This window comes from Hypanus sabinus, chromosome 1 (genome assembly GCF_030144855.1).
Source record: "Hypanus sabinus isolate sHypSab1 chromosome 1, sHypSab1.hap1, whole genome shotgun sequence".
In the NCBI taxonomy this organism is placed as follows: Eukaryota; Metazoa; Chordata; class Chondrichthyes; order Myliobatiformes; family Dasyatidae; genus Hypanus; species Hypanus sabinus.
Window position 1 is genome coordinate 146,244,044 of NC_082706.1, and position 12,685 is coordinate 146,256,728.

At 46.2% G+C, this 12,685-nt stretch overlaps 1 protein-coding gene across 7 annotated transcripts in view; it reads left to right on the forward strand.

Annotated features, from left to right (window-relative positions):
• The window catches only part of LOC132398709 (potassium voltage-gated channel subfamily H member 2-like), a 197,862-nt gene that overhangs the window by 129,819 nt on the left and 55,358 nt on the right, over nt 1–12,685 (forward strand). For 6 of the 7 annotated variants that reach the window (XM_059978535.1, XM_059978525.1, XM_059978563.1 and 3 more), the window contains 6 exons: nt 69–321; nt 4,594–4,787; nt 5,061–5,154; nt 7,134–7,391; nt 7,857–8,034; nt 8,829–8,970. In XM_059978535.1, coding sequence (XP_059834518.1) covers nt 69–321; nt 4,594–4,787; nt 5,061–5,154; nt 7,134–7,391; nt 7,857–8,034; nt 8,829–8,970 — 1,119 coding nt within the window. The remainder of the gene's footprint in view (nt 1–68; nt 322–4,593; nt 4,788–5,060; nt 5,155–7,133; nt 7,392–7,856; nt 8,035–8,828; nt 8,971–12,685) is intronic. The other variant, XM_059978553.1, reaches the window with a different exon arrangement.

The following is a 12,685-nucleotide window of genomic DNA, read 5'->3' on the forward strand; positions in this document are numbered from 1 at the left end:
CAATTCCTTCCCCTCTCCCCCTCCATTTTCACCATCCCCATCCCCCCTCACCCTTCCCCGGGTTACAGGTGTTGAAGGGTTTCCCTGACTGCCTCCAGGCTGACATCTGCCTCCACCTGAACCGCAGCCTCCTACAGCACTGTGAGGCATTCCGCGGTGCCTCTGCTGGCTGCCTTCGGGCTCTGGCCGTCAAGTTCAGGACCACACATGCCCCACCGGGAGACACGCTGCTCCATGCTGGCGACGTCCTCACAGCACTTTACTTCATCTCCCGTGGTTCCATTGAGATCCTGCGAAACAACCTGGTTCTGGCCATTCTCGGTAAGTGTGGTGGGGGTGGGGTGGGGTGGTCACCCATCACTCTCACTCCTGGTACCTTGATCCCATCTTCACCTGAAATACCAGTACTGGAGGGGCTGAGGTAGGGGAGTGTTGACAGGCTGGACTCTATTCACTGGAGCAACGGAGACAGAGGGACGCTGACAGGGTGAATGCACTCAGTCATGTTCCCAGGGCTGGAGAATCAAGAACTGGAGGGCATAGGTTTAAGGTGAGAGGGGAGAAATTTGATAGGAACCTGAGGGGTAATCTTTTCCACCCAGAGGGTGGTGAGTATTTGGAACGAGCTGCCAGGGGAAGTGGTTGATGTTGGTCTATTAACATTTAAATAGTTCTTGGACAAGTGCACGTGCAGGAAAGGTTTAGTGGACAAATGGGACTTGCTCAGCTGAGTATCTTGGTCAACATGGACCATTTGTGCCGAAGGACCTGTTCCTTGCTGAATGACCCCATGATTCAAGGGCAGCAAACTCCCATGTCACCACACTGCAGACAGAGGGAGGTGAGGGTCTTGGAGGAGGGGATTCACTCTGCCGTGAACAGGAGAGACTGGGCTCAGTGAAGCAGTGAAGGCTGGAGGAGGGTTAGTAGTGGATAGGGAGTTGGGGATGAAGGGATGGTGGTTGCAAGTCCAGGGGTACACAGACTGGGATTTGGGTGAGGGGCTAACTCGATTCTGGACAGGGTATAGGCCCAGTGGAGCTGTGTGTCTGGGAGGGAACGTGCAGGTGTGGTGTTTCAGTATCCACCATCCTTGTCCTGGGTGGAATTGCTGGTGAGTTTGGGTGCTGTCGCAGAGAATGGGTGCAATTTGCAGATGGTGCAGAGTCTGCTGGATGTCACAAGAAATAGGAATTCAGTGCCAAGAAGGACATAACATAAGAACATAAGAGATAGGAGCAGGAGTAGGCCAATCAGCCCCTCAAGCCTGCTCCACCATTCAACAAGATTATGGCTGATCCAATCTTAACTCTAGTTATCACCGAATCCCACAAGGCAACAGTGCCAACCAACAGGACACCATGCCACCCATTTTATTTTATTATTCATCCCGCCCAAACCCATGTGATCACCCGGGGAAAAAAAAAATGATTTGCCAATTGAGGAGAAAAAATCTGGAAAATTCCTCTCCGACCCATCCAGGCTATCGAAAACTGGCCCAGGAGATCACATGGCTGATCTAAACCTAGCCTCATGTCCATTTACCTGCTCGCTCACCGTATCCCCTAATGCCATTTTTATCCAGGAAAATGTCTATCTCCGTTTTGAATTTATTGAGTGTAGTAGCTTCCACAGCTCTCTGGGGCAGTAAATTCCACAGCCCCACTACCCTCTGAGTGAAGAAATTTCTCCTCATCTCAGTCCTGGAATGGCATCCCCTTATTTTAAGATTATGCCCCCTAGTCCTAGTTTCACCCATCATTGGGAACATTCTCCCTGCATCCACCCGATCAAGCCCCTTCACAATCTTATATGTTTCAATAAGATCGCCTCTCATTCTTCGGAACTCCAATGAGTAGAGTCCCAATCTACTCAACCTCTCATCGTACATCAACCCACCCATCCCCGGAATTAACCCAGTGAACCTTCTCTGCACTGCCTCGAGAGCCAGTATGTCCTTTCTTAAATATGGACACTAGAACTGCACACAGTACTCCAGGTGTGGTCTCACCAATACCTGGTACAACTGCAGTAAGACCTCCCTGTTCTTATACTCCATCCCCCTAGCAATAAAAGCCAGCATTCCATTGGCCTTCTTGACCACCTGCTGCACTTGCATACTAACTTTTTGTGTTTCCTGCACCAGGACCCCCAGATCCCTTTGCATAGAAGTACTTTCCAGTTTCTCTCCGTTTAGATAATAACTTGCTCTATTATTTTTCCTGCCAAAGTGCAAGACCTCACACTTGTCAGTATTATATTTCATCTGCCAAATGTCTGCCCAATCACTCAGCCTATCTATGTCCCTGCAGGGTTTCAATGTCCTCCGCACTCATTACACTCCCTCCCATCTTTGTGTCATCAGCAAACTTCAATATGTTGCACTTAGTCCCTTTCTCCAAATTAATATAGATTGTAAAGAGTTGGGGTCCCAACACTGACACCTGCGGAACACCACTAGTCACCAACTGCCAGTTTGAGAATAAACCATTTATCCCAACTCTCTGTTTTCTGTTAGAAAGCCAATCCTCCACCCATGCCAGAATATTACCCCCAATCCCATGATTTTTTAATTTAAGTAATAATCTTTTGTGTGGCACCTTGTCAAATGCCTTTTGGAAGTCCAAATACACCACATCCACTGGTTCCCCTTTATCTACCCTATATGTTATGTCCTCAAAGAACTCCAACAAATTTGTCAAACATGTCTTCCCTTTTGTAAAGCCATGCTGACTTTGTCCTATTAAGTTATGTTTATCCAAATGCCCTGTTACTGTTTCCTTAATTATCGATTCCAACATTTTGCCAACCACAGATGTTAGGCTAACTGGCCTATAATTCCCAGCCTTCTGTCTATTGCCCTTTTTAAATAAAGGAGTTACATTAGCATTTTTCCAAACTGCCGGGACCATTGCCGATTCCAGCGAGTTTTGAAAAATTATCACTAATGCATCCATAATCCCGACCGCCACTTCCCTTAAGACCCTAGGATGCAAGCCATCCGGTCCAGGGGATTTATCCACCTTCAGTCCCATTAATTTATCAAGTACCATTTCCTTGGTGACTTGAATCGTAGTTAGCTTCTCTCCCCCTAGAGCCCCCTGTTTATCCAGTGTTGGGATATTTTGAGTGTCCTCTACTGTAAAAACTGATACAAAATATTTGTTCAGCGATTCCGCCATCTCCATGTCCCCTACCATTAATTTCCCGGTCTCATCTTCTAGGGGACCAACATTTACTTTAGCCACCCTTTTTCTTTTTATGTAACTATAAAAACTCTTACTATCTGCTTTTATGTTTTTCGCCAATTTACTTTCATAATCTATCTTCCCCTTCTTAATCAATCTTTTTGTTATTTGCTGCTGATCTTTAAAAGCTTCTCGATCTTCAATCTTCCCACTAGATTTAGCTACCTTATATAACTTTCTTTTTAGTTGTATACTTTGCTTTATTTCTTTACTTAGCCATGGATAACTATTTTTTCTTTTACACCCTTTTTTCTTCAGTGGAATATATTTTTCTTGATAGTTGTAAAATAACTCCTTAAATATACACCACTGATCAAGTACCGATCTACCCTTTAATCTATTTTCCCAATCCATCTTAAGCAATTCCACTCTCATACCATCATAGTCTCCTTTATTTAAGCTCAGTACGCTTGTTTGAGATCCAACCCTCTCATCCTCTAATTGAATATGGAATTCGACCATGTTATGGTCACTCATTCCAAGGGGATCCTTTACTAGGACATTTTTTAATAGTCTTGTCTCATTACACAGGACCAGATCTAAGACTGCTTGCCCCCTTGTCGGCTCAGTAACGTATTGTTCAAGGAACCCATCCCGAATACACTCAATAAACTCTTCTTCAAGGCTTCCGTGTCCGACTTGATTAGTCCAGTCAATATGAAAGTTAAAATCCCCCATAATTATAGCTGTTCCCTTATTACAAGCCCCAACTATTTCCTGATTTTTACTCCGACCAACTGAGTCACAGCTGTTTGGAGGCCTATAGACTACTCCCACCACTGTTTTTTTCCCTTTACTATTTCTTATTTCTACCCAAATTGTTTCGTTATCCTGATCCTTTGAGCCAATATCATTTCGCTTTATTGCAGTGATTTCTTGCTTTATTAACGTTGCCACCCCACCTCCTTTTCCTTCTTGCCTGTCTCTCCTAATTGTCGAATACCCTTGTATGTTTAATTCCCAGTCCTGGTCACCCTGCAGCCATGTTTCCGTAATTGCCACAATATCATAACCATACGTAATTATTTGTACCGTGGACTTTCAAATATGTTTGACACTTATTTCCTACCTTTTCCTTTTGTACAACTTTACGCTTATCTCCGTACATTCTTTCCCCTCCTGACACACTCTGTCTTTTTATTCCTCCACTTTTACCTACATCCATTACCTTCTCCATTGTCTTTTTAATTATTTGCTCTCTAGAATCCTCCCCCCACCCCACTAGTTAGTTTAAAGACCTCTCTGCAGCCCTAGTTATATGATTCGCCAGGGTCCCTGGTGTCAAATTTCTGCTGATGTTCCCACAGCCCTGCTTGCTCCCTAAGCCGGTGTCTACTGTTCCTAGGAAAGAACGACGTGTTTGGGGAGCCCATCCACCTGTTTGCCCGCGCGGGGAAGTCGAGCGCGGACGTGAGGGCGCTGACCTACTGTGATCTACACCGGATTCAACGCACGGACCTTTTGGAGGTTCTGGAATCCTACCCCGAGTTCTCCAGGCAATTCTGGGCGAACCTGGAGATTACCTTCAACCTGAGAGAAGTGAGTGAAGGGCTGGGGGGGGGGGGGGGGTGGGAATGGGGTTTGGGAGGGTTGTGGTGTTGGGGGGACTGTCCCTGCTCTATGGGGGGGGGGAGGTACATGCAGGAATGCACAAGGGGTGTGGAGTGGGTTTGGTGGGTGGGGAGGGATATGGTGGTGTGGGGTGTGAGAGGTGTTGGGGTCCATGGGGTGGGGGCTAAATGGAAGGACTGGGGTGTGTGTGGGGGAGGGGACCTCTCCCTGATCCTGCTGTCACTTCCTCTTACCCCACAGACCTCAATGACGCAGAACTCCAGGTTGGGTCAGGAGTTGGCGGCATCTGGCTGTCCACGCAGGACTACGCTTCCATTCCGGACGAAGACTGAGGGTAAGGGACAGGGTGGAGGCCATGGGGGAAGAACAGGATAGCCCCCAGCAAGGTTTGCTGATATGTTGAGGAATGTTGGGGTGTTGGGTGGATGTTAGTTACAGGAGGGAGTGAACACTCTGGGTCTTTGCCTGTGGTTAAGGTGAGGTGAAGATATGAGTGTGGGTTATTCATAGAGAGTGGGGGGTAATATGGAACTTACTGCTAGAGCAGGTAGGCAGTCAGATCCTATGATTAAATAGACACACAAATATCCAAGGCATGGAAGAACATGGTTCTAATGCAGGCACATGGGGCTAGTATAGATAGGCCGAAGGGTTGGTATGGGCATAGTTTATCATAGTCAGAGTTATACCGCGTGGAAACAGGTGATTCGGCCCAACCCGTCCATGCTGATCATGGTGCCTTCCTGATGGTCGTATCCTGCTAAATGTTCCCTATCCAAATGGCTAAGTGTTTTGTAAATGTAATTCTACCCATGTCTACTGCTCTCCCTGCAGCTCACTCCATGTAGCCACCATCCTTAGGTTGCCCCTCAGATTCCCTTCAAACCTTCCACCGTGACCTCCAGTTCTAGATGTCCTTACCCTGAAGAAAAGACGGTAACCATTAACTTTATCTACACCCCTCATAATTTTGTAAATCTCTAAGGTCACCCCTCAGCTTCTTTCACTCTAGGGAAAACAGTCCCAGCCTCAGGAAGGCAGCATCCATGAAAAGGATCTCCACCATCCAGGCCATGACATCTTCTCATAGCTACCATCGGAGAGGAGACACAGAAGCCTGAAGGTTAAGGACAACAACTTCCCTTCAACCATTCAGTTCTTGAACCAACTTCATTAACTCAGCAATTGCCCACAACTACCTCTTGCACTAGCATGGATTTGTCTCTGCATAATGTCCTGATTTGCACAGTCTTTTATCTTCACTGTTTGGTATAATTTATGTTCTGTGTGTTGTCTGTACCTAGGTGCCTGTGATGCTGCTGTGAGCGAGCTTTTACTGTACCTCACTGTTCTCAACTGGACTTGATTAGCCAGCCTTTCCTCTACACCTTTCCCGTCCAACTCCTGTCCAAGTGCCTTTCAAACATTATAGCTGTCTGCTTCCACCACCACCTCTGACAGAGTACTGCAGATATTCACCACAAGCGTAGAAAAACTTAACCCTCAAACCTCCTTTAAATTTCACCTTTCTCAACTTAAACCTGTGTCCTCTAGTTCTAAACTTGCTTGTCCTGGGGAAGAAACAGTGACTATCTGCTCAATCAATACACCTCAATTTTATAAACTGTAAAGTGACCCCTTGGCCTTCTCTATATGGGTGAGAATAAACCCAAACTATCCAATTTCGGATAATGACAGCCATCCATTCCAGATAACGTTCTGGTGAATCTCTTCTGCACTCTTTTTATTGCTGTCACATCCATCCTGTAGTGCGTAGACCAGAGCCGAGCACAATACTCCAAGTTAATGTTCTGTACAACTGCAGCATGATGGCCGACTCATTTACTCAGTGCTGTAGAATATGAAGGCAAGTGTACCAAATGCCTTCTTCACCACCCTGTCTATTTGTCACCACTTTCAATGAGCTGTGTACTTACACCCAGAGGTCCCTCCATTCATCCGGTCCTTTGTGTCTCTGCCATTTACTCTCTATGTCGTTACGGAATCTGACCTCCCAAAGTTCATCACCTTACATACATCCACATTAAATTCCATTTATCCCTGTCCTTCCAAGCTCTCTTAACTGATTCATGTTCCACTGTATAATTAAACACCCTTCTTCAGTGTCTATAACGTCACCAACTCACTGCTCATGCTCATCAACCCCCACCCCCATCGCTCATTGGAATCATTTATACAATATTACAAGCTGCCCCTGTCCTGCAGGGCTGATCCTGACAGCATTGTGGTAAGGATATTGATGTTGCAGTAATGTCCAAGGCCACTGTCACTAATGTGTGCTTTGTGCTTCAGGCAGTGGACAGCCGAACAGGGGCCGAAAGCTCTCGGGCGTGTGGAGTGACGCTCTCCCAGGAGCCATGTGTGGAGTGGGCAGAGAGAAGAGGCACAATACCTTGCCCACTCACTCTGTGCAGAGTGACCAGGAGCACACCATTACCTTCCCCAGGGTCATCGAGCTCTCTCCACTCAAGTGTTCCACCACACAAAGTGACTTCCTCATCATCCAGGGAAGTGAATCGCAGAGAGAAAGTGGCCACACCGGCAGCACAGGTGGGGAGATCTGACGCAGAAAGGGGTGCTGACACTGACCGCTGTCACACTGCAGCTCAGGCAAGGGGAGTCAGGGTGAAGAATCAGAAGCCCCAGGGAGATGGGAAGGCTGGGGATCTCTTTGACAGCCGAGTCAGAGGGACAATGATGGTGTCTATGACAATGAGGACATGACACCAGCAGATGTCAAGCAAGGTCTGGCACTTCCATTCTTACCCCGAAGGTCTTGGCCCCTCTACTCTGGGGCTGCACTGGGTTCCCTCGCACATGAAGGGCCCTTGTTGACCAACCCTTACCAGCATCCTGAGGTATTAGCAGCTAGAACTGTGGCCACAGTGAGGATTATACCTCGGACTGATATCCTCAGTGTGACAGGCTTATTGTCTCTCCTGCGGAATGATGGATCTCTCCCATGGAGAAGCTGATCTCTCCCCCAGAGTGATGATGTCCCCTTGTGTCTCATAGGACCTTACTCCAACATCTTCAGTTTCTGGGCTGGACCAACTCCCCACCTGCTGCAGGACATCTGCACCCAACAAGCAGTCACTCCTCGTTCCGGCCCCCAGTCAGTGTCCACTTCCAACTGGACCCAGTGGGTCAACATCAACCGCAGGCTCCAGCTCCTGCAGAAACAGCTAACCAGGTAATGATTCCTCACCCCATTCTGACTTCTGACGCCTCACTCTGGACTGAGCCCTCAGCCAAGGTTATTCTTAATACCGGTGACACAAAGGTTGTGTCCTCAGCCTTCTACTCCAGTCTCTTTACAGTCATAACTGCAAGGCTAGATTCTACTCTAACTGCATCTTCAAGTTTGCAGATGAAATCAACACAGTGGGTCACATCTCAAATAACAATGAGTTGGAGTAACAGGAAGGAGATGGAAAGGTTAATGACATGATGTCATGACAACAACCTTTCCCTCAAGGTAGCAAAGCAATAGAGCTTGTCAATGGTGAGCAAGAAAGCTTGCCAATGGCTAAAGAAATTCAGCAAGCCCCTCTCGACCCTTTGTCAATTTTTATCAAAGCACCAACTGCTCGGCACGTAATTACAAGAAAGTGTACGGAGTTGTGGAAGAAGGTCTGCAAGTCATGGAAACCAGCCTTCTCTCCATAGACTCCCATTGGGTAGAAGATACAAAATCCTGAATATACATGACCTCTTCTCTAAGTCTACACCTCGCTACCTCAACAAAGCAGACTGCACAATCAGAGTCCCCATCGAAACCAGACATTCTACTCTCTCCTCACTCCCACTGGGCTGAAGATACAAAAGCCTGAATATACATTACCTCTTCTCTAGGTCTGACCTATGACTCAGGAATGAACTCTCTCCTAGGACTGAATCCTGGCCATGTACTGAGCCCTGACTTCTTCCTACAGGATGGACCTCTGTCCTCTGACCCTGTGTAACCTCCTCTCTTCCTGCCTTCAGACTGGAGTCCCAGGTCATGGCTGATATCTCCACCATCCTGCAGCGGCTGCAGAGACCCCTGGTCCTGACGCCTCCGGCCTACAGCCCCATGTCGATTGGCTGCCCTCAGGGCTCACCGACAGCTACAGAGTCACTCATTCAGGTGGGTCACTCTGCAAAGTTCTGGTGTGGGACCTCCCAACCACCACTGAGGGAACTGGATTGGTGTGTGATGCACCATCAATAACTCACACTGAGACGTAAGGAGAGATATTGGCTTTTATTGACTGGAAGAAGGAACCAGGAGTGAGTGTCCATCATACTATGACCTGGAGACTGAGGCTGAGCGTCAGGCCTCAGATCGCCTTTATACAGGGGCCTGTGGGAGGAGCCACAGGAGCAGTCAGCAGGGGGCGTGTCCAGACAGGCACATAGTTCACCACAGTGTGAATGATGGGGAATGTCAGTCTCATTCTCCCTGTAACTGTGTGAGTTTCCACCAGGTGTTCCGGCTTTCTCTCATATCCCAGAGACATGTGGGCTGGTGTATTTGTTGTCTGCTATGATTTACCCCTCAGGTGGAATCTGGGGGAGCGAGGGAAAAGGTCTGTACATTTGTCTGTTAGGTCTGAACTGAGATTGTGAATGAGTGCCTCAGTGTGTACTTGGCATTGGTATTCACCAATGGGTAAAAGTAAGATGAGGCACGGGGACGTTGATATTCTAGGCATGTTAATGATAAGGAGGAGGAGTCGTACACTGTTCTAGAAAACATTACAGTGGATAACTCCAGGACCTGAAGAGGTTTATCCCAAGAAATTGAGGGACATCTTTATTTGAAAAGGCAGGCATTGATGAGTCAGCAAGGCCAGACAGAGAACAGGGAGGTGTGCTGGAACTGTGTACAATACCACAGCTAGAGAATTGGGGACAATTCTGGTCTCCACATTCCCGGAGGGATATGATTGCACTAAAGACGGTACAGAGGGGATTTACAAGATGCTGCAGGACTGGAAAACTGTAGATGACGAGGCTTTGGCAAGGCTGAGATGTATAAAATGATGAGGTGGGTGAGATGGAGTCAATTTGAAGGATCTCTTTCACTCAGCAAAGTCACATCCAGGGAAACAAGCCTTTGAGTAATTGGGAGAAGGATTAGAGGGGAAAATGGGATAAAATGGTTGTCTTTGTATGAGAAGATGCATAAAACCTGATGAACATCCAGTCAAGCTAGTCCCAGTTGCCTTGTTTGGTCCATATCTTTTTAGCTCTTTCCCATTCATGCACCCGTCCAGCTGTCTTTTGAAAGTTGTTATTGTACCTGCCTCAACCACTTCCTCTAGCTGTTCATTCTACATACACCATCCTTTGTTTTTAAATAAAGGATGGGTGCTTCAAGTTCCTATTAAACTTATGACTTCTAGTTCTTGATTTGCCTACCCTGAGAAATAGCCTAATAAAAAATTTCCCACTATCATCTTCTGCTTCCTACCATCAAGCTAATTGTGTACCCAGTTAGACAGCTCTTCCTGGGTTGCACGAGATCCAACTTTTCACAGCAGCCTACCATGTGGAAACTTATCAAAGGCCTTACTGAAGTTCATATAGACCATGTCTACTGCCCTACCCTCAAATTTCAAAGTTCAAATAAATTTGCTATCGAAGTATAGATATGTTATCATATACTATCTTGAGATACACTTTCTTGCAAGCATTTGAAGGAAAAAAGATATACAACAACATTTTATGAAAAAAATATAAACAAAGACTGACAAACAACTAGCGTGGAGCCTAATGGTTGTAGGAAAATAACTGTTCCTGAGCTAGGTGGTATAGGACCTAAGGCTTCTATAGCTCCTGCCCAATGGCAGTAGTGAGAAGATGTGGTGACCTGGATGGTGGGGGTCTTTGATGTGTTTGGTTTCTTCTTCAAAAATTCAGTCAAATTGGTGTCACATGATATTCCACACACAAAGCCCTGCTGACTACCTCTGATCAACCCCTGTATTTCCAAATGCTGGTAATGATGCGTGAAGTGCTGGAACACTGGAGGGTGGCTAATGTTATCCCTTTATTTTGGAAGAGCTGTAAAGTAAAACCTGGGAGCTGTAGATAACATCTGTAATAGGCAGGTTACTGAAGGGGATTGTGGATAAGACCTATATCATGCACATCTGGAAGGACAGATGTCAAATAGGGTGTGTCAGTATGGCTTTGTGCTTGGGAGTTCATGTACTCACAACTTTGAGTTTTTTGAAATGACCAAGAAGGTCAATGAGGACAGGGTAGTAGACATAAGACACAGGAGCAGAATTAGGTCATTTGGCCCATCGAGTCTGCTCCGCCATTCAATCATGGCTGATCCTTTTTCATCTCCTCCTCAATCCCAGTTCCTGGCCTTCATCCTGTAACCTTTGATGTCATGTCTAATCAAGAACCTAACAATATCTGCCTTAAATACACCCAACGACTTGGCCTTCACAGCTGCCTGTGGCAACAAATTCCACAAATTCACAACCCTTTGGCTAAAGAAATTTTTCCGCATCTCTGGTTTGAAAGGGCACCCCTCTATCCAGAGGCTGGGTCCTCTTGTTCTAGACTCTCCCACTATGGGAAGCATCCTTTCCACATCTACTCTGTCTGGACCTTTCAACATTCAAAAGGTTTCAATGTGATCCCCCTCATCCTTCTGAATTCCAGTGAGTACAGACCTACAGCCGTCAAATGTTCCCCATTTGGTAACCCTTTCATTCCTGGAATCATCCTTGTGAACCTTCTCTGGACCCTCTTCAATGCCAGCACATCTTTTCTAAGATAAGGAGCCCAAAACTGTTCACAATACTCAAGGTGAGGCCTCATTGGTGCCTTATAAAGCCTCAGCATCACATCCTTGTTCTATTCTAGACCTCTTGAAATGAATGCTAACATGGCATTTGCCTTCCTCACCACCGACTCAACCTGCAAGTTACCTTTAGGGTGCTCTGCATAAGAACTCTCAAGTCCCTTTGCATCTCAGATTTTTGGATTTTCTCCCCCTTTAGAAAATAGTCCGCTCATTTATTTCTCCTACCAAAGCACATGATCATGCATTTTCCAACATTGTATTTCATTTGCCAGTTTCTTGCCCATTCTCTAAATCTGTCTAAGTCATTCTGCAGCCTACCTGTTTGCTCAACATTACCTGCGCCTCCAGCAATCTTTGTATCATCTGCAATCTTGGCATCAAAGCCATCTATTTCATCATCCAAATCATTTGAATACCACATAAAAATAAGTGGTCCCAACACTGACACCTGCGAAACACCAATAGTCACTTGTAGCCAACCAGATGAGGATTCTTTTATTCCCACTCGCTGCCAATCAGCCAATGCTCTAACCATGATAGTAACTTTCCTATAATACCATGGGCTCTTAACTTGGTAAGCAGCCTCACATGTGGTATCTAGTCAAAGGCCTTCTGAAAGTCCAGATGTACAACATCCATTACATTCCCTTTATCTATCCTACTTGTAATCTCCTCAAAGAATTCCAACAGGTTTGTCAGGCAGGATTTTCCCTGTGTTATCAAGTAGTCCATCAACTCTTTATCAATTAACTCTAACATCTTCCCAACCACTGAGGTTAAGCTAACTGGTCTATAATTTCCTTTCTGCTGCCTTCCTCCTTTTTTAAAGAGTGAAGAGGCATTTACAATTTTCTAGTCCTCTGGCATCATGAATTTTGAAAGATCATTTCTAATGCCACCACCATCTCAAACGTTACCTCTTTCAGAACCCCAGGGTGTAGTTCATCTGGACTTACGTAACTTTAGGTCTTTCAGCTTTTTGAGCACCTTTGCTCTTGTAACAGTAACTGCACCCACTTCTCTTCCTTCACAC